Source organism: Phocoena phocoena, chromosome 9, assembly GCF_963924675.1.
Source record: "Phocoena phocoena chromosome 9, mPhoPho1.1, whole genome shotgun sequence".
Taxonomy (NCBI): Eukaryota; Metazoa; Chordata; class Mammalia; order Artiodactyla; family Phocoenidae; genus Phocoena; species Phocoena phocoena.
In genome coordinates, this window is record NC_089227.1 from 82,748,772 (window position 1) to 82,776,620 (window position 27,849).

Consider the following 27,849-nt stretch of genomic DNA (forward strand, 5'->3'; position numbering starts at 1 on the left):
GCTGTGAGCAGGCTACAGGGCAGGTTGAGTGAGGGTCATGGCTCTCAGCCCCGCGGGCATGGGACCAGGTGGGAAGGCAGGCGGTGGAGAAAAGCGCTCTTCGGACACTAAGGACTGCGTAGGGCCACGGAGCGGCCCCTCTTAAGAGGGTCCCTGCTTCTAGCTTGGTGGAGGCGCGGGGACAGCAGAGGGATCAGGGCCCCGAGGTTCGAGTATCCTGGCCTTGGTTTCCCTCCTCCTGCCCTCACGCAGCTCTGAGGCTGGGGCCGGCGGCCGGGGGTCCGCGCTTACTGCCGAGCTGGGCGGCAGCTCCGACCTGCTCCGTAGGAAGCGAGGGGAGTGTAAGCATCCGTGCTTTGGGAGAAAACAGGCCGGGAGGATTTGTCCATCCTTGTGGTTTTCCTCCCCCATCACCGAGCAGGACGGGACCCTGACACATGGCGCAGAGCGGTCTCCCAGCTCAGCCAACTGCCAGCAGGACCCACTGCCAGACCAGGGCATCTGGTCGCTCCCTCGGCGCGGGCCTTGGGGAGTGTCGGGGGACACGCTCGCTCGGCCTCCCGGCACCCTCCCGCCGGCACGGGGTCCGGGAGCTCCGTTGCTGGGCCGGCTTCCGGGCGGCGGCGGGGGAGGTGTCAGGTGGCCCAGCCAGGCCCCGCCCCCTCGGCCGGCCCGCCCTCCCTTCCCCTGAGCATCCGGCTCCGGTCCCCGGCTTCGCGGCGGCGGCAGCGACGGCGGCGTCGTCTGCTCCGGGCAGCGGCGGCGGCGGCGCGAGCGGCCATGGAGGCGGGCGCCGGGGCCGGCGCGGGCGCCGCGGGCTGGAGCTGCCCGGGCCCAGGTCAGAGCGCCCCTCCCTCACCACTCCATCGCCGCTCCTTCCTCTTCTCCATCTCTCCTCCCTCCAGACCCCCACGTCCTCTCCCCCCTCCGCTGCTCCCCATCTTTACGTCCTAAGTCTTCCTCCCTCCATCCCGCCTCCCACCCAGGCCCGGTCTCCATCTTTCCGGGCTGGGTCTTCCTCACACCGGCCGCATCCTCCCTGGCAGTCTCTCCCCTGAGCCCTCTCAGTCTCGTCTCTCCAGACCAACGGTGCTTCCAGCCCTGGGGGCTCCAAACCCTGCACCCGCTCGGAACCCCAACTATTCTGAGCGCGGGGCGGGGGTGGGGTGGACGAAGTCCAGGGAGAGAATGTAAGGGAGGGGAGCGGCTCCGGTGCAGAGCCCCTTCCCACACGACCCCTGCCCGCCATCGACCCCTTCCCCTTCCACCTCAGCCTTTCAGCCTCTTCTGTACTGGGTCGCGCCCTCTGCCATCCCTGCCCATCTCCCCCCTGTGCCCTCTGGGCTAAAGAGACACACACCCTTTATGCCTGTGCAAGGGAGAGGAGCCTGGAACGGCGGGGGTGCAGGAGAGGTTGGGCAGTGCAGGGCGGTGTCCCCGTAGTCCCAGCGTGAGGGGCGGCCTGGGGAGGAGAATTGCAGCTCTTGGCAGAGTGAGCCAAGTACTTCCACCGGGATGAAAAACCCAGGGCTCCAAAGGGCTAGAAGGTGTGTCCCTTCCCCCCGCCAGCTGCTCCCCAGCCGCCCCTACCATCCCACAATCCCTCCTCTCCCCCGTCTCACAGGACCCACAGTGACCACTTCAGGCTCCTACGAGGTATCAGAGGGTTGTGAGAGGAAGAAAGGCCAACGCTGGGGGTCCCTGGAACGGCGGGGGATGCAAGCTATGGAGGGTGAGTTTTCCCAAAAAGCTTTCTTTCCATCCCCCTCACCCAATTTCCCTTCACTTCTTCTTCCTCCCTCTGACCCCCAAAACTCTGAGCCAGGACACAGCCCTTCCCCCCAGTTCAGCTCAGTCCGCTCCACCCCTCCTCAGGGCTCAGGGCTTGAGGGAAGTTCAGGGTACATCCCTTTGGAGTCCTGATCACCAGGTAACCAGGTTGTGTGTCCCAGGGGAGCTGCCAGACAGAGAAAGAGGCCTTGTTGGACAGAGCTTTGAAGCAGCCTGTCAGCAGGGGGTTTGTTCTCACTGCCTCCAGACCCAGATCCCAAGCTGTCTCCTATTTTGAAAAGTAGGGAAGCGAGCATGTGAATTGTCTTTCTGGTGCCACCACCACTAACTTCAAATGGAAACCTTGTGGCTTTGGTTCTCTAGGCTATCTTACCGCCTGAAAGAGGGAGCCTGGGAGCAGGGCTGGTGAGAAGGCCAACCAACCTCCCAACACACATGTATCCCCACCAACACCAGGAGCCTGGAAGGATGCTGGTCCTGTTTCCAGGACTCCTGTGAAGGGTCCCTATGCACACTCAATATGGACAGTCCTGCTTCCCCAAGGGGGACAGATGATGCAAGGGGTCCCAGATGAACCTTAGGCTGTGGTTATTGGACAAAGATCAGAAATTCCAAATTTTAAAACAAAGCAAACTATTACCATCCAGATAAGATTTTCTATTTAGAGGAACTGCATTGCAGCAAAGGAGGGCGTGCTCGCCAGCCAGAGGCTGAGGACTCGCACACCCCAGTTTCTTAATGCGTTAAAATGTCAGGCTATCTTTTACACCCAAGTACAACCTATGACTTCCCCTTAAAACTGCCTTGTGGTCAGCAGGGAGATCTCCTGACACTCAGCAGGGAAAAGAAAAGTGGACCTGGTAGAAAATTCCAAAAAGACTATTCGATAGAATATATTTGAAAGGGCCCCAGTGTTTGTCCAATAAAACATTTAGAGTCATTTCATTCAGATGTTCTCTTTCTCTACCTGCTGACAGGCAACCTTTCTTATTATGGAAAGGCTAATTTCTCACAAGCCACCCGGATCATTTGTAAACTTTGTACAAACCCCCAAACTATAATTCTTGCCCTATTTGGCTTAAAGATACACCCAGTGTCTGAATCTTTCTTGACTACTTGTCCTGCTACCCAGAGACAAGGATGGAAGAAGCAGGTATCCTTGTGCCAGCTTCACGTAGCTGAGCCAGCACCTGGCTGCCCAGTCTGCCTGAAGGCAGTACTTGGAGGCCACCAGGGGCAACATTGGTCCAGAAAGGGCCCGGGAGGGGGATGGGCTACCTCCAAACTTGACTCTCACACCTGAAGCCTCCTCATGCATGCACGTCCTGCCCAGGGGCTCTTTGGGGGACACCAGGTGGCACTATTATACCATCTCTGCCCTGGGACAGTGAGTTGGAGGGCCCTCTAAGGCCTGTGGAAAGGAAGTTGGCTCTTACTTGCTGGTGGCGGGGGGTGGGTCTCTCCTAGGGGAAGTGTTACTCCCAGCTCTCTACGAGGAGGAAGAGGAGGAGGAAGAAGAGGAAGAAGAGGTGGAAGAAGAGGATGATCAAGTGCAGAAAAGTGGCAGCATGGGCTCCCTGTCGGTTGGCAAGCACCGGGGCCTGAGCCTCACGGAGACGGAGCTGGAGGAGCTGAGGGCTCAGGTGCTGCAGCTGGTGGCAGAGCTGGAGGAGACCCGGGAACTGGCAGGGCAGCATGAGGACGACTCACTGGAGCTGCAGGGTGAGTGCCTGTGATGGGGTCGGAGGGCCTGGGCCCAAAGGCATTGGATCCCAGGCCTGATGCCAGCTTCCCCGTCACTGCAGGGCTCCTGGAGGATGAGCGGCTGGCCAGCGCCCAGCAGGCAGAGGTGTTCACCAAGCAGATTCAGCAGCTCCAAGGTAAATCCTAGCGCTCGGACTGGAGGGCAGGTGGTCATCCAAGTACTTTTTTCTTGAGGGTTTGGCTGAGGCATAGCAGACATAGCAGACCATCGGAACCGAATTCGCTACTTTCTCCTCATTTTCTTCTCCTATTCTTGCCCTGTTCTCCTTGCCTCTCCATCCTCCTCTTTACCTAATTTCCTTTCTTTTTGCACCTCTAACTGGCTCTTCTGTTCCCCCTCCTTCCCTTTCTTGCCCTCCCATTTCATTCCCTTTCCGAGGCTCTCTCCTTTTTCTCTCCTCAGTCTCTCCCCCTCACACCTGCATCCCTTTTTCTCTTTGTTCTCCTGGTCAGTCCACAGGTAGGTAGTAAGGTTGAATTCCAAACCAGATTGCTTTTGCCTGTCCCTCCAAGGGCATCATGGGAAGAGCAGTGAGCCAATGAGAAGTGACTGGAGGGGACTCTGCATCTTTTAAGGGAGGCAGATGAGAATGCTTCTTTTGCTCCCTAACACCGAGCTGGTGGCCCCAAAAGCCCTTTCTTCTAACACCCACGTGCCTTTGTCTGGGAAGCAGCAAGGCAGTCGTCCCACATTACACTGCGCCGACAAATAAAGAGGCAGGTTTTGTTACATCTGTGGGCTTTTGGAAGATTCCTGGGAGCTGTCCTAGAAAACTGCAGGGACTCTCCAGGGAGAACTGAGATCAAGCCAAAAGAGAAGTATAAATGGAAAAAAAAGGGAGGCCGGCAAGCAGGCCTGGAGAGGAGCAAGCCAAGGTGGGAGAGGAGGAGGGAAAGAGAAAGGAAAGAAGATGTAAGCAAAGGTAGATGCAGGAAAAGTAGACAATAAACAGGCTGAGGTGGGAGGGGAGGGGAAGGAGAGAAACTGCAGGAGCTATGTTGCTCAGGGAAAAGAGTGTGAGCATTGGTCTCAGGTCACCTAGATTCTTGAGCCCAGCTCTGCCACATAACAAGCTTTGTGATCTTGGGCAAGTCACTTTCATCTCTCTGAGACTCAATTCCTTAACTGTAAAATAGGGCTGATTTAAATGTTTTGTCAACCATTTATTGAGTGCCTGTATACTTGGAGGAACAGCTATGAACGAGATAGAGCAGATCCCTCCCCTAATGAAGAGTACATTCTAATGGGGAGAGGCAGAAAATAGACAAACACCACCAGTTCAGGTGGCAATAAATGCTATGAAGAAAATATAACAATATGATATGGAGAGATGGGGTAAGATGGAAGTTTATTTTATTTTATTTTATTTTTGCGGTACGCGGGCCTCTCACTGTTGTGGCCTCTCCCGTTGCGGAGCACAGGCTCCGGACGCGCAGGCTCAGTGGCCCTGGCTCACGGGCCCAGCTGCTCCGCGGCATGTGGGATCTTCCCAGACCGGGGCATGAACCCGTGTCCCCTGCATCGGCAGGCGGACTGTCAACCACTGTGCCACTAGGGAAGCCCAGTTTATTTTTGATATGGTAGTTATAAAAGTCCTCTGAGAAGAGGAAATTTGAGCTAAGACCTGAATAATGAGGAAGATCTGAGGGACGTGCACACCAGGCAGATGAACCAGCAACTGCAGAAGGTCAGAGGCAAGAATGAGTTTCATGTGTTTGAGGGACAGAACAAAGGCCATTGTGGCTGGAGCAAAATGCATGTGGAGGACTTGGATAAGAGAGAGTTCTGAGAAGCAGGCAGAGTTCAGATTACAGAGGGCCTTATAGATCAGCTGAGAGGTTTGACTTTTATTCTAAGTATAGTGGAAAAATATGGGAGGGTATTAGCCAGGGCTGGAGGCTGGCTAATTTTTTTTTTTTAATTAATTAATTTATTTATTTTGGCTGCGTTGGGTCTTCATTGCTGCGCGCGGGCTGGTGGCAAGCAGGGGCTACTCTTCGTTGCGGTGTGTGGGCTTCTCATTGCGGTGGCTTCTCTTGTTGTGGAGCATGGGCTCTAGGTGCGTGGGCTTCAGTAGTTGTGGCACACGGGCTTCAGTAGTTGTGGTTCATTGCTGCGCGCGGGCTGGTGGCAAGCAGGGGCTACTCTTCGTTGCAGTGTGTGGGCTTCTCATTGCGGTGGCTTCTCTTGTTGCGGAGCATGGGCTCTAGGTGCGTGGGCTTCAGTAGTTGTGGCACACAGGCTTCAGTAGTTGTGGCTCGCAGGCTCTAGAGCGCAGCCTCAGTAGTTGTGGTGCACGGGCTTAGTTGCTCCCCGGCATGTGGGATCTTCCCGAACCAGGGCTCAGACCCATGTCCCCTGCCTTGGCAGGCAGATTCTTAACCACTGTGCCACCAGGGCAGTCCCCACTTTACTTTTTTAAAAGAGCACTTCAGCTACTGTATGGAAATTGGATGAAGAGAAAGGAGTCAAAACAGTGAATCTGGTCAGCAAATAACTGCAATAGTCCAGTCAAGAGATGATGATTGGTTGGATTAGAGGGATTAGCGCTGTAGAAATGGAGATGATTGAGAATGTAATTTGAAGTTGGAGTTCTCAGGACTTGCTGAATTGGATTGGGGGATAAGAGAGACATGAAAGATGACTTTACCTTGAGAAACTGAATAGATGGTGGTGTCATTTATTGGAATGAGGACAGCTTGACAAGGAACAAATTTTGGGGCTAGGGGAACCATTTAAGACACGTTTTCTACATGTTGAGTTTGGAATGGCTATTGACATCTAAGTAAATATATTAAGGAAGCAGCTGGATATATGAATCTAGAACCAGGGAAGAAATCAGGACTGGAGATATAAATCTGGGAGTCATTGGCATATAGATGACATTTGAATCCAAGGGAGATCACCATGAAATCACATGGAGAGATATAGAAAGAGGAGAGAAAAGGGTCTAGTCCCAGGGCTACTCTAGAATTTAAAAGTCCAATAGAGGAGGAGAAATGAACAAGAGACTGAGGTAGGAGGAACTACTGAGACATCTGATGACCTGGAAGCCAAGAGCAGAAAGTGCTTCAAGGAGACAGTGATCAGTGGTGTCAGAAGTTGCTAAGTCAAGTAAGATGGCCATTGGATTTGGCAAGATGGAGGGCTCTGAGACATTTCAGTGAAGATAGAAGCCTGATTGTATCGGATCGAAGAGGAAAGGGGAGGTGAAATGAAGGTGAGTACCCATAATTCCCGCAGTCATGTCTTGAAGAGAAGCAGAGAAATAAGGGAAATGAAGTCAAGGGAGAGCTTCTGGTGTTTGGGTTTTGGGGGGATGGGTCACAGTAGATCATGTTGATCTGATGGAGGAAAGGATCCAGTAGAGCATTGGATCTCATCTGAGCGCGGGGATGGGGGTGGGGCTGCGGGTCTGGTGAAGGCGCCCAAACCCCACCTCGCTGGAGCAAACGGAGTCCTTGCGCACGTGCGTTGCCCGTTTCCGCCAAGAGGGGGCGCGCGCGGCCTCAGAGGTAGCTGGTGTTGAGAGGCCATTCCGGCCGCCGCAGCCCCTTGGGGGCTGGGACCGGCTGGCGGCGGGAGGCCCCCCTCAGAGAGACCACTTGCCGGGTAGGAGGGAGATTCTGGCAAGATGGAGGCCATAACCAGTGAGTGAGAACTGACTTCACTGTGTCCCCCTCCCCGGGTCTTCGGCCTCGCCCCGACGGCCCCAGCTTCACTGTCAACCGGCGCCAGCTCTTCGGAACCCTGGTCAGGCCCTTCCACGTCCCAGCCGGCCCGCCCCGTCCATCTTCCCGATAAGCCCCTCCCTGGGGCCTGTCTGCAAGCCCCACCCCTCCGCCCCTCTGTGTTTCTAGTTAAGAGCTTTCTGAGGCAGAGCGCGACCTTTCTCCGTTCCCCAGTGCATCTGAGAATGTCATTTTTTAGGGCTAGACCCCAGAGGAGGACCTAAGGGAGTTTTGAACCCGAACATTGAGGGCAAAGTGGGGAAGTAGAGGTTGGTGAGCCCTCCAACAGAACACCCACCCAGGCCTTTATCCTAATGGCCGGTTGACTTGTGTGTCCGTTCAGTAGTGGAAAGAGCAAGGGCTTTGTTTCCTTCAAACAGGAAGGAAGTCAGAGAATCTAAGTGGAGATGTTTGGACTTGGCACAGGGGTGATCGATTAATACTTGTCAAATAGACTGAAGAGAGGAGACAGCTAGGATGGTTGTAGAGAAGGAGAGACTGGCAAAGATGTGGCTGGAGCCACCCGTGTAAGGTTGGCAGGGGACCTACCCCCGTGCCACTCCCACCCCGTACCCTCGCCTCCGAGACACCTGGTCCGCTCAGCATTTATGTCTGCAGTGTGTCCAAATTTTTATTCTCAAACCTCCATGTTCTGTTCTAGTTTTTAAAAAAATACCCGAACATGTAATTCTTTTTTTTTTAAACATCTTTATTGGAGTATAACTGCTTTACAATGGTGTGTTACTTTCTGCTGTATAACTAAGTGAATCAGCTATACATATACATATATCCCCATATCTCCTCCCTCTTGAGTCTCTCTCCCACCCCGAACATGTAATTCTGTACCCGTGGTCCTCAGTAAAAGTGTGTGGACTAGATGTATCCCTGCCTCATTTATGCATGAATTACAGCAAATATTTATTGAGTGCATTATGCTGGGTTCTCTGGCAGATCCTGAACCTGTAATGGTGAGAAAAACAGACATGTTTCCTGTCTTCATGAAGCTTACAAGTGGAGACCAATGTTTTATGTACACACACACACTGTAAAAAGTACAAGGGGCTATGAGAGCATTTAATGGAGGGCTTTGCTTAATTTTTTGCGGAGGTTGGGGGTGAGGCTAGGGAAAGTTGAAATCTGAAGGGTGAGTAGAATGAACAGGAGTTGGGGGCAAGGGATGGGGACAGTGTGCCTTGCAAAGAGTTTGTGGGAAGGTCCTGACCCTCCCAATCCAATCCTCACTAATTCCTGAATCCTGACTCCCAAATTTTGAATTCTCTGTTGGTGGCAGTGCCTTTTACTCTCGCTCCACTTTTAGTCTCCTGATCCTGGATGGGTACGTCTGTCCAGAAACGTTGAGATGCTTCACGGATACTGAGAGCTCTGACACGTTTCTTTTGTAAATTAAAACCTATTATAAAATATAGGCTTGTTGTGAAATGTCAGACAGCACTGATATATATGATGTGGAAAGTAAAAGCCCCTCTCACATGCTGTCTCATTCCTCGGAAGCAGCTATGCTGTATGGTTTAGGACATATATCTTTCCAGATCTTTTTCTATGTCTTTGTATATTTGTGTTATATATTATACATATGAATATTTTTTGCAAAAATAAGATAATACCATGTATTTTACAGCTCATTTTTCTTCCTAGTTAGTATATTATGGAAACTTTCTCATGTCTTCTCTGTAGATCTGCCACTTTCTTTTAAATGGCTGCCAGTATTCTATTTTACCTTCTTCGGTTTAAGCTATCCCTTATTGACTGGCATCTAGGTTATTTTCCCATGTTTGCTTCTCATGAGATGAACCTATATTTGAATTTCAGCTGTGAGCTCTAAATACACATTGTTTGGGGACCAGTACTTACACAGGCAGTTCATGGGAGATCTGAGGCTCTGTGAGTTCTAAGCTCCCAGACTGAATAGATGAGAATAGTCTGTGTAAATTTTTTTAGTAAGGGGCTTTTTGGAAAGACTCAGGGCATCAGTAAAATGCTGTAAATTAGGTTTGGTCTTTAACTGTCAGGCGATTTCATAGAAGCACTTAATACTTTTTGTTTGGAGGAGCCTAATTTGTTTTTCATGCCAAACCTCAAGATCTACTTTTCTACTGCACCTTGCTACATAGATTCACTCTGTTCTCTTCTTAGGTATTCCCTTTATTCCATATCAGGTGAAGCTATACTTCTCTGTTGGGGTAGAGAGCAGGTTGTCGGGAGTTTCCAGATAAGAAATAAGTCTGCCTTTAACTTTGTGCTTCTAGAATATGGTAGATGAGTTCACTTGTCCTCTTGATCATCTCAAGATCGTCTTTGGGCTTTGCAGGTGAGCTGCGGTCTCTACGGGAGGAGATTTCCCTGTTAGAGCATGAAAAAGAAAGTGAACTTAAGGAAATAGAACAGGAGTTGCATTTGGCCCAGGCTGAGATCCAGAATCTGCGGCAAGCAGCGGAGGACTCCGCGACTGAACATGAGAGCGACATAGCCTCCCTGCAGGAGGATCTCTGCCGGATGCAGAATGAACTCGAGGACATGGAGCGCATCCGAGGAGAGTATGAGATGGAGATCACCTCCCTCCGTGCAGAAATAGAAATGAAGAACTCTGACCCATCCAATAGTTTAAGTCTCTCAGATTTCTCTGAGATGCAAGGTATGAGAAAGCCAGCCCTCCTCCTGGTCTGTCAGTCAAATCAAGCAGAGGGAAATAGTACGCAAGAAGATGGTGGAAGGTGGGCTTAGATCATGAATTGGGAGCCTCTAGAAAAAGCTTCCATGTTGGATTCAAGACTGTAAGAGAGAAAAACTTGATGTCATATAACCAGTCCATAATGGTGTAAGAAATAGCACCATGGAGCTGTACCCTGAGAATTCTTCCTCAGAGAGCCATTGGGCATTTGTTGATTTGCCTATGCTAAAGCCCTTCCTGAAAAAGTTTCCATTTCTGGGGTGGGCGTATAGGGGCCTGTCACCTTGGAAAGCTTCCCACTGCCCTGGCATCATGGTGCTTTGCTTGGGTCACTTTCTGTGTGGGTTGGGGTGAGTGGTTCCCAGTCCTGCTCCCAAGTCCCAGAATGCCCACAATGCTAATTTTTAGCCTCCTTTAGTCCTCCCCAAGTAGAAGCTTTAGGGGGCAGCAAACCAGAGCACAAGACAGCTGGAGAGGAACAGAGGTTATTTCCAGTAATACATGAGTCCTCAAAAGCTTGGAGCTCTGCTCAGTCTCCCAGCTAGCTGCTAGGTTTCATGACATCAGAGCGTTTGCCTTTATTCTGAGGCTAGATTTATGATCTAGGTATTATAATGTGAGGCCCTGCACTAGGCCAGGTCAAGCAGAGGCAATCAACGAGGAATCAAAGAACTGCAAGTTTTCCCAGCTGTAGCAAGCCTCTCAGAAGCGCTTTTGGGCTGGTGTACTAGGAGAGGGAGGCCAGCACAGTGGGAACGCTTGGGCTGCAGTTAAACAGACCCAAGTTCAGAATCTCAGCTCTGCTAACTAGCAGGATAAATAGCCTGGTTATTATCTCCTGGACCTCAGTTTCCATAGCTATAAAAATTGATTAATAAAACTTTATAGCTGGATGGGATTCTGGAACAGGAAAAGAACCTTAGGGAAAATGTAGAAAAATCTGAATGAAGTATAGAATTTAGTTAACAGTAAAGTACCAGTGTTCATTCCTTAGTCATGACAAATGTACCCATGGGAAGATGTTAACAGTCGGGGAAACTAGGTGAGAACACTCCCGGGGACTTCTGCACTATCCTTGCAACTTTTCTGTAAATCTAAAACTCTTCTAAAACTAAAAGTTTATTTAAAAAGAAAGAAAGAAAGAAAACCTTATATGACTATTTGGGGGATTAAATGAAATGCCTAGTGTATTGAAGGCACTCAGACACAACTGAATCCGAGGCTGGACTCATCAAGTCTAATGCTTAGCGCGTGGTTGGTTTTCATCAAAGATTAGTTTCCTTCCTTCCTTCTATGATAATCTGGAGTATGCCAAGGACTTTTGATTGGACTAAAGAGGGAACATTAGAAGTGAATTTCAGGGTGTTGAATCTCAAAGCAGGTAAGATAGGCCTTGTATTCTGATTCGAGCAAGCTGGTGTTCTCTAAATATCAGCAGTATTCTGAGAGAAATAATTCTTAATCATGAAGAAACAAAACAGATATGGGTGTTTATATTATCACAGCATTAAAAAGTATTGGTGGGCTTCCCTGGTGGCGCAGTGGTTGAGCGTCCGCCTGCCGATGCAGGGGACACGGGTTCGTGCCCCGGTCCGGGAAGATCCCACATGCCGCGGAGCGGCTGGGCCCGTGAGCCATGGCCGCTGAGCCTGCGCGTCCGGGGCCTGTGCTCCGCAACGGGAGAGGCCACAACAGTGAGAGGCCCGTGTACCGCAAAAAAAAAAAAAAAAAGTATTGGTATCTGGAACTTAGGGACATGTGCTGGGACATTTCAACCAGATCTCTGCTGACGCCTGCGGATGACTTGTAGGTTTGGTCGGGGTGGGCTTTTTTGTCAGAGATAAAAGATCATTAGAATTCTTGGCCATGTGCAGGCCGATGGATTTGGTGTGGTAATAAAGGAAGTAAAAGGATGCCTGGGTTGTCTCTGAAAGCCTGGCACTGGCAGAATGACATCTGGCAGTTAACACTCTCAGCTTTTTGTACTAAAAGTGTAAGAGGAAACTAACTGTGAACAGTTGAATGGAAACTTTAAATTCAGGAAACCAAAAACTTACTTAAACCCTCGCAAGCTCCTAAAAATCTCAAGACTGTCTTGGTTGGTGTTTTTCCCCCTGCCACCCCTACCCAGCCCCTTGGTTGGGGTTTTGAAGATGGGCACACAGGGCAATCTTCTGGGAAGTTGAAAAGAAGGGCAGCTAACTGAAAGAGGATAAAGACTCACTGCGGTGCAGAACTTTCCGGGCCCTGCCTTCTAAGCCTCTGCATGTGGTATCTCATCTGTCTTTAGAAAAAGAAACTCTTCAGCTTTCTGCAGCCAGATTTCTAGGCAGGAAAATTGTGGGCTGGTCGTCAGTGCTTCCTCCCTGGGATCTCACCTCTCTGCCTGTCCTCTGCAGAAGAGTTGCAGCAACTGCGGGACCGCTACCACTTCCTGAACGAGGAGTACCAGGCCCTCCAGGAGAACAACAGTAGCCTCACAGGACAGCTTGCGGATCTGGAGAGTGAGAGGTACAGCCTGGAGGCTGGCGGGGCTCTTTAGGACTGGGCTTTTCCCTGAGTAGAACTGGTGAAGGCAGATGCCAGGCTAATGAGCCTCCCTCCAGTCCTGGTGAGCCGGTCCTTTCCCTGGTATCCAAAGGATATGGATGCTGCCAAGAAGTAGGTCTTGGGGTCCAACCCAGATGTCTCAGGACTAGAATTGAGTGAGTTCTAAAATTTAGTTTTCTTCCATTCTAGGCATTAGGTCTGGTTTGCTCTGCCCTACAGCAGATAAGAAGCAATTCCTTTGTTGTCCTCCCAGGCATGATTCAGTCTGATGGTATATTACCTCCAGATTGGAGCTGGCGTGACTCCAGGCCCAGCCTCGAGCCCGACTGGATTAGTACTCTCAGGGTCTCCCAGAGCCAGACATGCCTTTGCAGATTGAGGTGCTGGGGACTTTTTCTATAATCTCCTAGGTGTGTTTGAGAGGTGAATCACTATAGAAAGCTCCTTTTGCCTAAAATGAAGACATCAGGACCAAGCACACTTGGCAGGCGGTGCCGGGCAGAGCTCTCTCCCAAACGTGACTCTGGGGTTCTGGATTACAGGACACAAAGAACAACAGAAAGGTGCCTGGAGTCCCAAGCCCTAGGGAGTATGAAGTCAGCAGAGTCTCAGACTTCAGAAGAGGATTTCCTGGAGCCGGATCCTGAAATGCATTTGTTGCGACAGCAGCTGCTGGGAGCTGAGGAGCAGATGCATGACATGCAGAACGAGGTAGGGAAAGGCAGGCCCCTTTACAGCCTCGCTCCCACCTTCTCCTGGCCTGTGGCCGCAGCATCTCCTTAGACACGAGGCTGACAAAGGAGGCAGGTGCTGTGGCAAGAGATAGGACTTCAGGGTCTCACTTGCTTGCCTTTTACTGAATATTCCGGTAAAAGGAATGACATACTCTGCCCAAGCCTGTTCCCAGAGAGCCTATGGTACCTGTCGTAAATCCTCCTTCCTGTTGCGTTTCCCACACAGTGTAAGAAATTGAGTTGTGAGTTGCAAGAGCTACAGCATCATCGCCGGACCAGTGAGGAGGAGCAGAGGCGGCTGCAGAGGGAGCTCAAGTGTGCACAGGATGAGGTGCTTCGGTTTCAGACTTCCCACAGTGTCACCCAGGTAAACACTGACAGGGGAAGGGTATCGGGGAGGGCAGAAGGGCCTACGTGGAGTTGCCATTTCCGGGGAGGATGAACGCAGAGGAAGGCTGTGCTCTGCTGACGCTTGCTCTGCAACCAGAGAGCAATTGGAGAAATCACACAGCATTGCATTCTAGAAATGGTAGGCGTTATCGAGTGTCTGCCGCAGAAAAGAAACTAAACCGTAGGCCTGTGGGAGTGCCTCAAGATGTCTGCGTCTGGAAAAGAACCGCTCCGGTCTGGAGAGGGGTCTGCTGATTCACGCGAGTAACCGTTCTTCCCACATCCTCCCCACCGCAGAGCGAGGAGCTGAGGACCAGACTCTGTGCCCTGCAGCAAAAGTATGATGCTAGCCAGGATGAGCAGAATGAGCTCTTGAAGATACAGCTACAACTTCAGGCTGAGCTCCAGCAGCTCAAAGTTATGAAACCCACAGTCGTAGAAAGCCAGAGTGAGAAGGTAACAACGACCCCGAGGTGAGGGGCCGCTTAGGTGCCAGAGGTTTGGGGGGAGGGGGATAAGAGTTGAGTGCTGAAATAGCTCCAGCTGCCACCTGTGCGGCACCACAGGTACAGAACTCCAGCCGCCCTCGAGTCCTCTGTTGGGTGAGAGGACACCCGTAAGTGCAGGGCAGGGAGAAGTGGATTCTCAGACTGTCTGTGTCTGAGAGTGACTCAAGCAGAAGCGTGAGTGGGTTAAGGATCCCAGAGGTACTGCCCAAGGCCCCTCCACCGCAGGAGTTACAGTGCCAGCTACAGAAGCTGCAGCTGCAGTACCAGAACATCACGTGTGAGAAGGACAAGCTGCTGGCCGTGCAGCAGCAGCTGCAAGACAGCCTGCACTGCCACGAGGCAGAGGTGCAGCACCTCAAGGGCATCGTGGCCTCCTCCCAAGAGAGCAGAGAGAAGGTAAACGAAGCTTCAGGTGAGGGAGAACGTAGCACGGCAGGGCCTCGCATGAGAGGACAAGTTCACAGGAGGAGTGGGGTGGTGGAGTTCTGTGGAGGAGCTGTCGATGAGGAGATAAAAAAGTGCTTCATGGCAACGTGATCTCAAAGGGTCACGATGCGCTCAGCTTCCTTCGATTTTAAATCAGAAAGAGCTGTAAAAAGGAAGCCGCTTCCCTTCCCCACCTTCCAAAAGAGGAAGTCCCAGGTCTCTGTATAGAGCCTGTTAGGGATTGGTCCATCTCAGGTAGTCCCCGCTGGGATGAAACTGGAACTGGAAAGGACAGGACCCTTTAGTCCCTGCCTGAGAGGAGAGAGTGCAGCCATGGGGGCTTCTGGGATGATGGCGGGATCTGCCTCCCCTGCCCCAGAATGCAGAGATGCACGCCCAGCTGCAGGAGATGAAGTGGCTGTACCAGACCAGCAAGGATGCACTGGAGCGGCAAAAGCACGTGTATGATCAGCTCGAGCAGGACTTCTTGCTCTGCCAGCAGGAGCTGCAGCAGCTCAAGACCACCCGGTCCATCCCAGAGGACAAGGGAAAGTGTGCTGATAAGGTAATTGTAATTAAGAGAGGTGAGATCTCCTGAGCCTTGGAGAGAGGAGGTATAGAGGCAAAAGATGAAGTCATCCAACCAAGAGGCTTGATGGACTTCCTGTCCAATCACAGATGTATGTGGAAAGGCAGAAAACAGGCAGAGCCCCATGCTGTTAACTTTAAAACTTTGCCTTGACCTTGACTTTGAGCCCAAGCCACAGCTTAGTAGAATCAATACCTCTGGATCCAGTCTGAACACCTGAAGATTTCACACATGATTTCATGTGTGTAGACACTTATACCTTATTGTTAGAACTGTAGTGATATCTTGTCATTCGTGGAAAAGAACATAAACATAGGCCCATATACACAACTATGATTGTTAGAACTAGAAAGAGAAGGTCCAGTTTTCTGAGGCAGATTGTAGGTGCTCTCGTCAAAAGGCATGGTCTGTGCCCAGAGTGCTAATTGGGTATTAGAAGGACCTAGGCTTTTTCAGGATTTATTCTGTGACTTCAGAATAGTTAAATTCTAAACTTGAATTTTACCCTCTTTAAATTGAACAGAACACTACTCTTATCTCACTTTCTTTCAGTAAAAAAAATCCTGGTAGTGATAAATAAGGCCTTCCTTCTTCACTTACCCTTTTTTCCATAGTGTATAAAATGCAAGTCATTATTAGTTAGCCTTGTTGAGTACTTTCAGCTCCTGACCACTGACAGGAAATGGAAAAATGTTGAAGCGTGATGCAAAAAAGGTGTAAGATTCCAAAAGATGGTGGAGCTAGTCGCCTTCTGCCAGAATACTCAGTAGCTCCTGCCACAGCCAACAGTAGGCTATATCCCCAGGGAAAGGCCTTCAGAAGACAGAACTGGGGACGTTACATGGGCTGCCCCAATAGTCCACCTGCCTTTCTACAGCCAGGCTCACTCCCCCGCCCCACCCCGCCCCGCCATTCCCATTCCATTTAGAGATCCAGGGGGTCCATAACTTGCTCATCACTTTCTCTCCTAGTGGAAGAAACTATGGGAAGGGAGAAGCATGTTGGCATACAGAGCCAGCCTCTTCTCCTCTCCTAAAAGAACATTGAGATTAGTTTGATACTAGAAGATTTGGGTTTTTGGAATCATGGGATGATTTAGTCCTCTCAACCCAAGTTCAGTAACAGCTCATACTTCTCTAAAGATTCTTAAAGCTGATTATGAAAACAAAAATGGGGAAAATTAGGGTGAAAGTAAGTCCTTATTGGTAAGGAGCATAGTTACAGAAACAACTGGAGAGTAACAGGAACTAGAATTCCCTGCAGGGTGGGAAAATAGTATCTACCAGAGGAAATGGAGGTGGGGAAATGAGAAGGGAGGGGCGCTGATAACCTCCCTCGAAAACTGCCCTCAGAAAGAACTAGTAGTGGGGCTTCCCTGGTGGCGCAGTGGTTGAGAGTCCGCCTGCCGATGCAGGGGACACGGGTTCATGCCCTGGTCCGGGAAGATCCCACATGCCGCGGAGCGGCTGGGCCCGTGAGCCATGGCCGCTGGGCCTGCGCGTCCGGAGCCTGTGCTCCGCAACAGGAGAGGCCACAACAGTGAGAGGCCCACGTACCGCCAAAAAAAAAAAAAAAAAAAAAAAAAAAAAAAAAAAAAAAGAAAGAACTAGTAGGCAAAATTTAGAGCAGAGCCAAACTTCAGTCCTGAGCAGCCTGCTGGGGTTCGCATTCAGCATCTAGGCCTGTATGGGCGCAGTGCGGCTTGGGGTGATCAGTCTAAGGTGACTGCAGGGTGGGAGACCCTGGTGAATCACAAGAGGTAAGAGAACACGGAGTGCTCTGCTGACCGCATGGGGCAGAGAAACGCCAGGGAGCCTGCCTCCCAGAGTAAGCACCCCTGCGCGCCCTGCCCTGTCCACAGTGTGACGCACTGCTCTTCAGACTGACAGAATTGCAGGAGAGGTACAAGGCCAGCCAGAAGGAGGTGGCGCGGCTGCAGATGGAGCAGTGCGAGCTCCTGGAGAGGCAGAGGAGGGTGCAGGAGGCGCAGGGCCAGCTGCACGAAGAGCTGCACAGGCTCACGTTCCCGCTCCCCAGATCTGGTCTCTTCCACAAGGTAATCACAGCCAGCGGCTGCTGCTAGCTGTGAGGAGCTGCCCAGATGTGACTGTACTTGGGAGAAGTAAAAGGGTGGGGATGGAACTTTTTCTCTTCTTAACCAACCACTCCTTACTTTCTCACCAATCTCCTCAAACAAAACTGTTCAATATAGCTGATTAGGGCTCTAAATCTTAAAATACATCCTATACTCTGGAATCTGTCCAGCATTTTATATTTAGATATTCAGTCCGTCTGGAGAAAATGTACTTGAAAGCACTTTGCAAACTGCAAAATGCATCCAAACATATGAGGTCGTTACTACTCAACTAGCAGGTCTCCAAAGAGAGACTCCCCTGCTGTCCCAGATGGGCTGTGCAGAGCCAGCCCCCCTAAGGGAAGGGTCCCAAGCAGGAAGGAGGCAGAGGTCTTGCTGTGTAACCACCACAGTTCTAGCCCTCTTCCTTCCACTCTGCCTCACAGAGTCAGGAGCTCCTTACAAAGTTACAAGACCTGTGTGAACTACAGATGGTCTACCAAGGCATGCAGGAGGAGCAGAAAAAACTGATACAGAATCAAGAAAGTATATTAAAAGAACAATTAGAACTGCACGGAGCGCTGCAACGTTTCAAGGAGTCTGATTTCCAGGAAGTGTTGGAGAATCCGAAGGACTCCAAATGGCCTAAGTCCTCAAAATGTGGTCATAACAAGGTAACTATAGCAAGAGGCAGGGAGATAGTTCTGGTGGCAACAGCATTGTAGGGAAAGGGGGCGCCACAGAGGGGTCAGAGTTCCGAAGCCCTGTTTTGCCAGGCGCAAGGATGAAGCTAAAGCTCCACCCTCGCAGCCACTCAGGGGCTCATTAAGATGTGGCTTTAGGTACGGCCTTAGCTGCTCCCTCAGATGGATGCCCAGTTGAAGCACTGTGAACACTTAGAAACCAGAGGACCTGGAAGCTTGAGATCTCCTGATAATTTGACTCAATCTCTTCAGCATCTCATTTTCCAGACGTATTTGGAAGTAGATCACCTTAGCGTTTGTTTGGATCCCTTAGGACTGACTCTAAACATGCCATCTTTTCCTCATGAACTCGGTGGTAATCGAGAAGGAAGCTTTCCAGGGACCACAATCTGTAACCTTTTGGCGTTCTACATGAGGCACATCTGAGGCCATTTATTTCCAAGGGAAGAATTCCCAGCATGTGGGGTTCTTGGTACTGACCTCACTGTCTTCATTGGAACTTTGTGGCAATAACAGCCTGGTCAGAGGCGTTGGACTAGAGAATCCATGGGTCTCAAGCACCAGCAAGTGGTCATGCCTCTGAGGTCACACTGAAGGAGATTTCTAGACAAGTCTGTTCAGGGTTGGGAGATGCATTTGGTCTGAGGCCTCAGTGGGGGCAAGGAAGGGCAGGTAGACAGTTTCAATTCATTGAAATTGAAGTTTATTCAATTTCAATCTATTTGTTCAGGTATTAGCCTAGACAGGCAGATAGATGTAGGGAATAGTGGAAGTCCAAACTGAGATTTGGTCAAATTCCAGGGGTGTCAGATTTCAGCCTGGATAGCAGACACCAGGAACCAGGTATAAAATATTCCCTTAACCAATCAGATCGCATCCTGGGCATCAGCTCCCAAGAAGCCAGGCCCCGAGGGCCTGGGAAACATGCCCAGGGGCCAGATTCAGAATTGAGGCAGGAGGAGTCCCTCACTACGACAGGGACTTGTAGTGAGACCTTGATTCCAAGTCTGCATCTTCTGAGGAAGAAGTTCTTCATATGCTCATATTCAAGGCCAGGGCTGATTTTAGAATTGGGGGTGGTGGAGGGGACTGAGCCCCAGAGGTCAGGATAATGGATACACCTGACTGAGAAGAGGGGAGGGGAGGGAGCCCGAGTGACCTTGAGATCCACTCAGTGCTGCTTCCAGTGAGATAGGAAGTTACCAGAGCATATGGAAACCAGCAGAAATGGGAGGCCAGAAATCGTGGACTATCTGTCCCAGGGAGATTTTCTCCAGTGAGCAAAAAATTGACACACGCCAGTTACCTGTAGGCAAAGTCAAAGATCTAGGCTGTGGTGAGACGGGAGGGTAAGGTGTGCAGTGCTCTGACCTGTGCTCTCAGACATCCGCACCAGGAGGGGTGCAGCTAGAAGGACCGCAGTGTTTAGGGTAACGGTGCTGTTTCCCCGCCCACTCCTGGCAGTCCAAGGTGATCATCACCCAGATGCAGGCTCTGCAGGAGCTGTACGAGGCCAGTGAGGCTGAGCAGGAGCTGCTGCAGCAGGAGCAGGAGCGGCTTCTAGAGGAGCGGAAGAGGCTGCAGGCCGACCTGCAGCTCTGCCTGGAAGAAATCCACATGCTCCAAGTCCAGTCCCCTTCTGTGAAAATGAGCCTTGAGTCCTACAAGAAGAGTTACGGGACCACGGCCACCAGCAACGAGAACTGTCGCAGAGGTTGTAACATTGATGACAACGAGAGCTGTCACGAGAGTTACAACAGCAGCCAGGCCAGCGAAGAGAGCCTCCTCAAGAGCTATGACAGTAGCACCAGTACCGGGGAGTCCTGTGGGAGGAGTTACCGCAGCAGCAGCAGCAGCATTGCCTATAAGAGGAGTTACGGCACCAGCAGGAGCTCTGACACCTGTCACAAGAGTTACGTCAGCAGCAGCATGGACGACGAACTTGCTGATCCTGAAGATATGGAGGTAAAAGTAACCAGATGTCAGGTCAGATAGGGGAAGAAGGTTCTTGTCTTATTAAGAGAAGTCACGGGGAAGGGCACAAGAGGTGAAGTGGGCAGTGGGCTCAGAGCTGAGCAGGGTAACTAACTTACAGGAAATAAATGAGGTACTCTGCCTGCCTCATACGGAGATGCTCCATCTGGATGGAAGTCTAAGATTCAGGACTTTTCATCAACACAGTCATGGTGCTCTTTCTGGGAAGAAATACAGGATTCCCCCTGGGCAGCTTCAGATCCTTGTGGCCATTGTTTTGTACCCAAGAAAGGGCCTAGCGAAGAGAGTGGGCGGAGTGCAGGGGCTCCTCAGGGTGCCGTCATCGCTCCCCTGCCCTCCACAGCGCTTTGAGGACACGGTTGCCAAGGTGTTGATCAAGCTGCAGGGGGTGCAGGCCATGTACCAGCTCAGCCAGGAGGAGCACGACCTGCTGTGGCAGCAGATGAGAAACCTGCTAGACAAGCAGAAGAGGCTGAAGGAAGAGCTGGATGCCTGCGAGACGGAATTCAGGGAGTGCGTGGAGTGCCTGGAGAAGACCGGTGCCTCCCCACATGAGGAGCACGAGGTAACTGCTTTCAGGGAGGCAGGGTTTCAGGTAGGAGTCCCTAGAGCCAGAGGAGGTCGGAGCCCTTTCAGAGAGGCTGAGGAGAGAGAGAGGAGCTCATTGCCAGCTCTGTACAGTTGCCCTCCTCCTGGTCAGAGGGACAGAGCAGGGGCTGAACCCCAAGAGGCTGGGCAGTCTGTGGTGCCACTGACGGACGTTTCTCAGGCGCCCGCTGTGCTGGGACTTACTGATCATCAAGACTCCTTGAATGATTTTTTTTTTTCCCCTTTGCCACATCTGTTCTCCTTTGTCCTAGAGCACTTCTATAGAGTTGTATTTTTTTTTACCTCCGATTTTCTTTAGTTGGTGTGTATTCCACCTTGTCTCTTCTCTTCAACTAGATTGTAAGCACCTCAAGGACAGGGCTGTGTCTTCTCTTGGATCTCTCATAATGCCAAGCAGAGTGCTGTGCGTCCACTAGGAGTGGGACAGAGGGCATTGTCCCTGACGAAGAGTAGTCCTCTGTCCAGTGGGGGCCACTGTACGCATGGGGGAGGCTCAGAGAGCGAGAAACACGTGGGCCTAGGTTGCTTAGTGTTGGTACCTGCCCCAGAAGGCCAAGATGTGCTGCCAGAAGCCAGGAAAGACGAAACCAGGGAGTAGGGAGCAGGGTTGGCACTTGCCTCCGTTTCCAGGGTGAGGTGCAGGAGCCCAGGTCCAGTCTCAGGAGTACAACACAGTTCCTATAGTAATGATGGTACCTATTAGAGAAATAGCTTGGGCAAAGTAGGAGTTCCCATCAAAAACTACTACGTAATAAAGCCCCACAGTTCAGAAGGGGTTAGCCCTTTTGTCATTCCCCTGACAGTTCACAGTAAAAACATAATTTTAGTCATCCTTTTTTGATCATGTTAGATGTAAGTCATCAAGTGCCTCAAGTTAGGGAGAACCTCTAAAACTGCTTTAGAGGCTCATTTTTAACAGTTTAATGTTTTCTGTATTATCTACGTCCCCCTGGGCTTTAGCAGGGAGATTTCTGAAGCAGGGGCCAGGCTCATCACGTAGGCCCAGCTGTGAATAACTGGGCCTCCACTACCAACAGATCAAAGAACTGCAGGCCAAGCTGCGGGAGCTGCAGCTACAGTACCAGGCTAGCATGGATGAGCAGGGGCGGCTCCTGGCCGTGCAGGAGCAGTTGGAGGGGCAGCTGCAGTGCTGCCAGGAAGAGCTTCACCAGCTCAAAGAGAAGAGGTCCTCTGTTACCGAAGAAACCAAGGGAACGAATGGCAATGAGAACGTGAATAAGAATGCCAGTGGGGTTAAACGTAAAAAGGTGGCCAAGCCAAGCCTGGAGAGTTCTGAGGTCAGCTGTGAGAGCAGAAAGGTGAGTAGTAACCTTGGTAGCCAGGTAAGCAGAAAGTTAAAGGGGATCCTAGGAAGGAAAATCACCTTCACCACCATTCCGACCAGATGAGGTACTTGCAGAGATGCTTCTGGGATCTCTAATGTGTCTAGAGTAGTTCTGTCTTAGTAGCAGTTCGGTACTTCCTTTTCCTGTGAGGTCAAGGGGAGAGTGGAGTACAGACCACTCAGACCTGGAGCCCCGAGGCTGGATGACTGTTTCAGTTAGACCAGTGCAATTTTCTGGGGCCCCTGTTCTTCTTCTTGGGTCACATGCCCAAGAGAAGGACCAAATGGATGGAAAGAGGGGGATTTACTCAAAGCAGTTGTGTACATATAGGTGGAAGAGGACTGGATAAAATGGGGGGTCACCAGGCAAGGGTAGGAAGCAGCAGTTGAGGTGCAGAATCTTTAGCTCTGGGAACAGTTGGAAATGGCTAATGGCCAGATAGATGTGGTACGGGTCCAGAGAGGCTGGGTGTGGCCACCCTCCCCACTGTGCGCGGGACATCAGTTCAGTCCCAGGACACAGTGCTGTCTGTGCACTGTGGGAAGCAGCGTGTTCTTGAGGTAGTTAAGCATCGTCATGAGGGTAGGCATCTTCCCAGGTAACAGCATCCCCCATCCTGTACTGCCTCCGCCCCGCAGAGTCTGGAGGTGGTGCTGTACTACAAGGCCAACCATGTGGCCTTGGACGATCAAACGAAAGAGGAAATAGAAGAGGAAACGAAGGAGACAATTGAGGACAAAACAAAGGAGTCCTGGGATGAACTAGTTTCTGAGCCATCAGGTCCTAGAGAGGTTAAATTCAAAGCAGACCAGGAGGAGAGAGATGAAGAGTTCCACAGCCAGGAGGGTAAGGAAGAAGGTGACGACCAAGAGGAGGAGGAGGATGAAGCTTCAGAGGGAAGCATCCCCCTCAAGCCTTCTGAGAGCAAAAAGGTAACCACAGCCAAAGGCAGGATCATGTGGGGAATGGGCTCTTGGGCGCAGGTGCCCAGCATTCAGGTGTGACCCAGCCCTTGGATGGAATTCTACAGGAGTAGAGGCCAGCAAGCTCTGAGGCATCGCACTGGGGAAAAATGGAGGTGGAGGTGGGATTGGGGAGAGCAGTCTCTGCGGGAAAGGCTGTGGAACTGTCTCACAGAAAGCACCTTCTCTGGGAACCGGGGCGTGCCAGTCGGAGTCCCGCCTCCTCTCATTTATGTGGTAATAACCCTCGTTACTCACGTCAGGAGGGTTCTTCGCCCTCAGCTAGCACCGCACCACGCATTTCTGTCAGCCTGGGCAAGTCACCCAGTCCTGCTTTCCCGAGGTGCCCTATTAGGGCTGACCTCTGTTGCCATGAGGGGTGTGGAGAGGCTGCTGTCGCCTGCCGGGCTCTATGTAATATTACAGGGCATGAGAGTGGGGGCCAGGGCCGATCGGAAGTAATAGAATGTTTCCGTCTCTACAGCAGAGCTGTTGGCCAGTCTTGGGAGACCAGCCAGAGGTCTGGCCCCTTAGTTACCGGATCTGGAGAGGTCGGGTGGGAGTATCCTGGGTAATGTACCAACTGCACAAAAATATTTCAGTATTTTAACAACTGGCACATCCATACAGGAACATACTAGCTGAATCTCTGCCCTGGTTGGAGTTAACCGGGGGCTCTGAGTTCCGAAGGGTTTGAGTAGTACCTGAATAAGTCCTCAGTTTGCAGTACAGGTTCTTTCTGTCCTTTTAAACACCGGGGAAGAAAATAAGTCTCTTGTGGTGGGATGCCCCAGTCATCTCGAAGTTATCTGGAATTTTCAGCAGTTCAGTCAGTTCAGTCTGCAGCACTGGCTAAGGACCCAGTTACAGTTCTCTGTCAACCTCATGGCAGAGAGCCATTGTTTAGGACGTGAAAAGTAGGAGTAACCACAGCCCCTTCCCCAGTGTTCTATTTCTTTGAATTCTTCATACCCTGCCACATGCTGGTTCAGAGCCTCATAGATTACCTGGCCTCATGTGCCAGCTTTCTAAACACGAAACTGGATTTTTCTACATCACAATCAAGTACATTCCTTGTGTCTGCATATGGAGGCGTCCCTTTGCCTCAGTGGGTCCTGCATCTTTTACAGGCAGCTCTGCTGGCATATGTATTACCGCCTGCAAATTCATTTTCTCCCTGGAAGATGGTTGCAGTCAAGAGCTCGCCCTTCTCCATCGTTAGCTTGTTTTAGTGCGTTTTGTCTCACAACGACAGCATCAGACTCCTAGGGGGTGTCCCAGAACACTGAGACTTGGTGGAACACAGCCAGAACACGCGGCTAACAAAGGGACAGGTGGCCTGGCAGGAGGCTGCCCTTCCTAGAGTGATCCAGGCAAAGTAGTCATCCTGCTCATCCGGAAAGCCCAGCTTTACTCTCTGGAGCTTCACTTTTCCAGTTACTGACCTACAAGAAAGGTCTAGGTGCAGATAACCCTTGCTTGACAAGGTATAAGAGGGATATGACAAGCCAAAAATGTGGCCCTGAATTGGACCTACGCCGCTGCTTAACCCTTGCAGTTTTGCATCTCCCGTAGGCGACCCGCGGGAAGAACCAGGCCCGAGTAGCGGAGGAGAAATACCGCTGCTCTCGCTTACCTGTTGTTTAACCTCTTGATCTCTTTCCCTTTTCCCTTTGTTTTATCATCTTCATTATCTGTTGGATTCATGTGTTTATGTCGTTTTATACCATCTCTCATCTCTGGTCTCTCCTCGTGCCTCTTTCTCATTTGATATGTTGCAGCCACCCCCTGCCCCCAATCCCCCCATCTTCTCCTTGCCTCTCGTAGGCCTGGTGGTCATATTGGCTTTGCTCTGGTGCTGGTGGGCTGAGACTTCGTCCTAACGCAGGTACTGGTATTGCGTCCCCTCCTTCTGAGGGATAGAGGGAGGGTGCGGGTTGCCCTGGCCTCTCGGTCATATCGGCTTTGCTCTGGTGCTGGTGGGCTGAGACTTCGTCCTAACGCAGGTACTGGTATTGCGTCCCCTCCTTTTGAGGGATAGAGGGAGGGTGCGGGTTGCCCTGGCCTCTCCTCTTTCCCTTTTCTCTGAGCCGCTTGCTTCTTGCTTCTGCCATTTTACAACAGGTGATAGTCAGGTCTGAGTTTTAGCCCTGGCTTTTCCTTGGGCTACTGCAAAGCCCATAACATCTCAGAGAATGTCTCCCTAACCTGTACGGAATTGGAATGCTCGCCATTGACATAGTTTGAGTTTCTGTACTCTGGCTGGGAAAAATTTGAATGATCCCAGCACTGTGGCTACTTTCAAAGCTCCCTCGACTACTTCTGATGAGCTGATGTCTGACTGCAGGGCTGGCCTGGCTGCTCTTGGTCTTTGTTTAGCCCCAGAGCCAAGCTCTCACTACGGTCACTGTGCAGGATGGCAAGATAAGGAATCACTGCCTCCCGACTTGGGTGAGAGAGGAGGTCTGGAGAGTTCTGATCCCCAAAGGTCATTGGTCTGAGGAGAACCTCGATCTGTCCTTCGGCCTTGGCGTCAAACTCTTATCATATTATATACTTTCTACTGAGAAGTTCCCTGGTTTGGGGATTCTAGTCTCCAAAAACTCAGAACAAGAATGCCACATCCCTTTTGGGGGTCAGATTCTATCGTAATTGGCTTCCCAAGCTAGGCTTTCTGGAGAGAATGTGGTATTGGTGAGAAGTTTCCACTAACCAGAAATGCAGTGTTTTCAGGGAACCAGACTGATATATTCTGGGCACCAGTCCACGTAATCTGATCCGTCAACAGGGCACCAAATTCAGGAGGCAGAATGTAGTCTCATGGCCCAAGGTAGAACCCTTCCAGACCCATAAACTATTCTCTCTTGGCCTGTTTTGGCTCTTTTCCCACGTTTCCCCTGCCACTCCCACGCCCCCACCCTCTCTTCTCACATCCCTGTAAATGGAGTGTAGTTGGCTCACTGCATAGGTTCAGAGTGACCGCTGGAGCATTTGTGGGTAGCGTTTATCACTATTTCCTTTTCTGTCCTGCCTTTTTTCCTCCTCACTTTTTTTTTTTTCTCTTCAACCCTTCTCCTTTCTTCTTTTAGACATTCGAGTTACTCACCACGGTCAGTCTTTAACTCCTTTGGTGAGAGGGGTCTCTCCCTGTACACTCCCAGGTTTCTGGATCCGTGTGGGTTGAGACCCAAAGCATTCAGCCATAACCTTTCACCAACTCAAACCCAGCCGGGCCTGACCAGAGTGAGAGGAAGGAACTCCTGGGTAAGCGTCCTCTTGGAGGAGCCTGTTATACCCAGAGCCTGGCTACGGCCCAGCATGCAGCTCCCATCCAGAAACTGAGGCAGCAGAGTAGAGTAGAAAGTGTGGCTGACAGGCGGGCAGACATCTTGGGTGAGTCTGTCTCTGTTTCTTTGAGCTTAGTCCCAGTGGGCAAAATGCATAACCTGAACATTAGTTTCTTCAAATGTAAGGAAAGGATGATAAATCGTCTGGCTTCCTCATGTGAGGAACAGATGAGTTCATTCATATGAAGTACTTTATAAATGATAAAACACCACATAAATAATAAAAAGAGCATACTCTTACATAATGCATACTATATGCCAGGCACTGTTTAATCATCTGATAAGTATTAACTCATTTAATTCTCACAATAACCCACTGAGGTAGCTATCATGTTACGTGTGATAAAACTAAGGCATAGAGGGGTTATGTAATACAGCCAGTAAATTGTGAATCAGATTCTAAGGACTTAATATCAGCATCAGATAAAATTCCAATCCTGTTTCCCCTTATCGTCTCTCTTCATTGGTTGCTCCCAAGTAAGTAGGAAGACACCATACAGCAGCTTCTTCGTGCAGCCTCAGATCACGTTAGCTCTCTGATAACTAATATCACATTGCTAGCTTATTTCATGCATTGTTTATAAAAGCCTTTTGCACATATGCTAAGCGTTCTCTCCCCTTTCTCTGCCTGCAGTTGAGTTTTTGGATCCAAGGCAGAATGTTCCATTCCTCTCTATCAGATCTAGTCCGTTGTCCACTGTTCTCACCTGTGAAGCCGTGTGTTTATTTTTAATCTTGACCCTGTGGTTTCAAAGTGCTCACTTTTGCAGCCAGCTTCACCTCATCCTCAGGGGTGACCCCCCACCTTCTTACCTTCACCCAAGTTACAGGTGAGGGCGAGCCTCTAGAGTGTTCCTCTCCAGTCCCTCATCCAGCTTAGCAGTCACGTACAAATGGTTGTACAGCAGGCTGCCATCAGCCTGCTCTTTACTTCTCCTGTTTTCTCCAAGGAGGTGTTTCAATGACCCTGGTGTTTGCCTCCCTGGGCCAGTGACCAACTTCCTTCAGTCTCCTTCAAGGACATCATTCTCCACAGACGGTCTGGGCTGCCTAAGAACCTCACGTTTGCTGTACTCTGGTGCACTTTCTTCGCTCCCCCCCACCCCCAGTCTTATCCTCCTGAGTTCACTTTTCCTCCATCAAGCATTTAATGATGCTGCTGCATTTCCCAGGGGCCCACATTTACCCTCTTTTCCTTGCCGTGGCATCTGATCCTTTGCTGCGACCGTTTGGATTCTCTGAAATCTGCTTCTGAGTTTGCTCCTACACGCAGGAGCTGGTTCTTCTCACCCCCCGGGGCATGAATACAGGCAGCCAGCTCAGGTCATCCACGTAGTGTTGTTCCAGATACCTAGTGGTGCCAGGACTAAGCCCACATTTGTCTGCAGCGGTTACCCAGGAGATAAGAGAGACTGGACCATTATGATGTTTCTGAGGTATCTCTCCAGCACCAGTCGGCAGGGGATCTCTAGCTTAGGGAGGAGTTCAGAAGGCTGGGCACTCACCATTTGTCTTTGGTCTCCACAGAACATGTTTGGGATGTGGAAGCCTATGGTGTTCTTGGCCCTTGCAGCTGTGGCTCTGTATGTGTTACCCAACATGCGGCCGCAGGAGACAGAGTCCTGCCTCGTGGAGTGA

General features: G+C 50.8%; 1 protein-coding gene across 8 annotated transcripts; it reads left to right on the forward strand.

Moving 5' to 3' along the window:
- The first annotated feature begins 780 nt into the window (after positions 1–780).
- CCDC136 (coiled-coil domain containing 136) lies at positions 781–27,849 on the forward strand. Of its 8 annotated transcripts, XM_065883934.1 has the most exons (19): positions 781–838; positions 1,625–1,732; positions 3,259–3,513; positions 3,597–3,671; positions 9,617–9,940; positions 12,376–12,487; positions 13,069–13,237; positions 13,487–13,627; positions 13,948–14,106; positions 14,385–14,555; positions 14,965–15,150; positions 17,036–17,230; positions 17,695–17,922; positions 18,517–18,519; positions 19,417–19,917; positions 20,291–20,512; positions 21,594–21,875; positions 22,541–22,834; positions 27,739–27,849. In XM_065883934.1, exons 1-19 carry the CDS (start codon positions 781–783, stop codon positions 27,847–27,849), a joined length of 3,594 nt encoding a protein of 1,197 aa, XP_065740006.1. The 8 variants fall into 8 exon arrangements, with proteins under 8 accessions (XP_065740006.1, XP_065740008.1, XP_065740009.1 ...); XM_065883935.1 differs by lacking the exons at positions 781–838; positions 27,739–27,849 and adding an exon at positions 24,646–24,747 and having other exon boundaries at positions 1,717–1,732; XM_065883936.1 differs by lacking the exons at positions 21,594–21,875; positions 22,541–22,834.

Bases quoted from the DNA above. Each gene is read 5' to 3' on its own strand.
- CCDC136 (XM_065883934.1), top strand. From the start codon at position 781: ATGGAGGCGGGCGCCGGGGCCGGCGCGGGCGCCGCGGGCTGGAGCTGC. The intron at 13,238-13,486 runs GTAGGGAAAGGC...TTTCCCACACAG, and splicing joins TGCATGACATGCAGAACGAG to TGTAAGAAATTGAGTTGTGA. The intron at 17,231-17,694 runs GTAATCACAGCC...TCTGCCTCACAG, and splicing joins GATCTGGTCTCTTCCACAAG to AGTCAGGAGCTCCTTACAAA.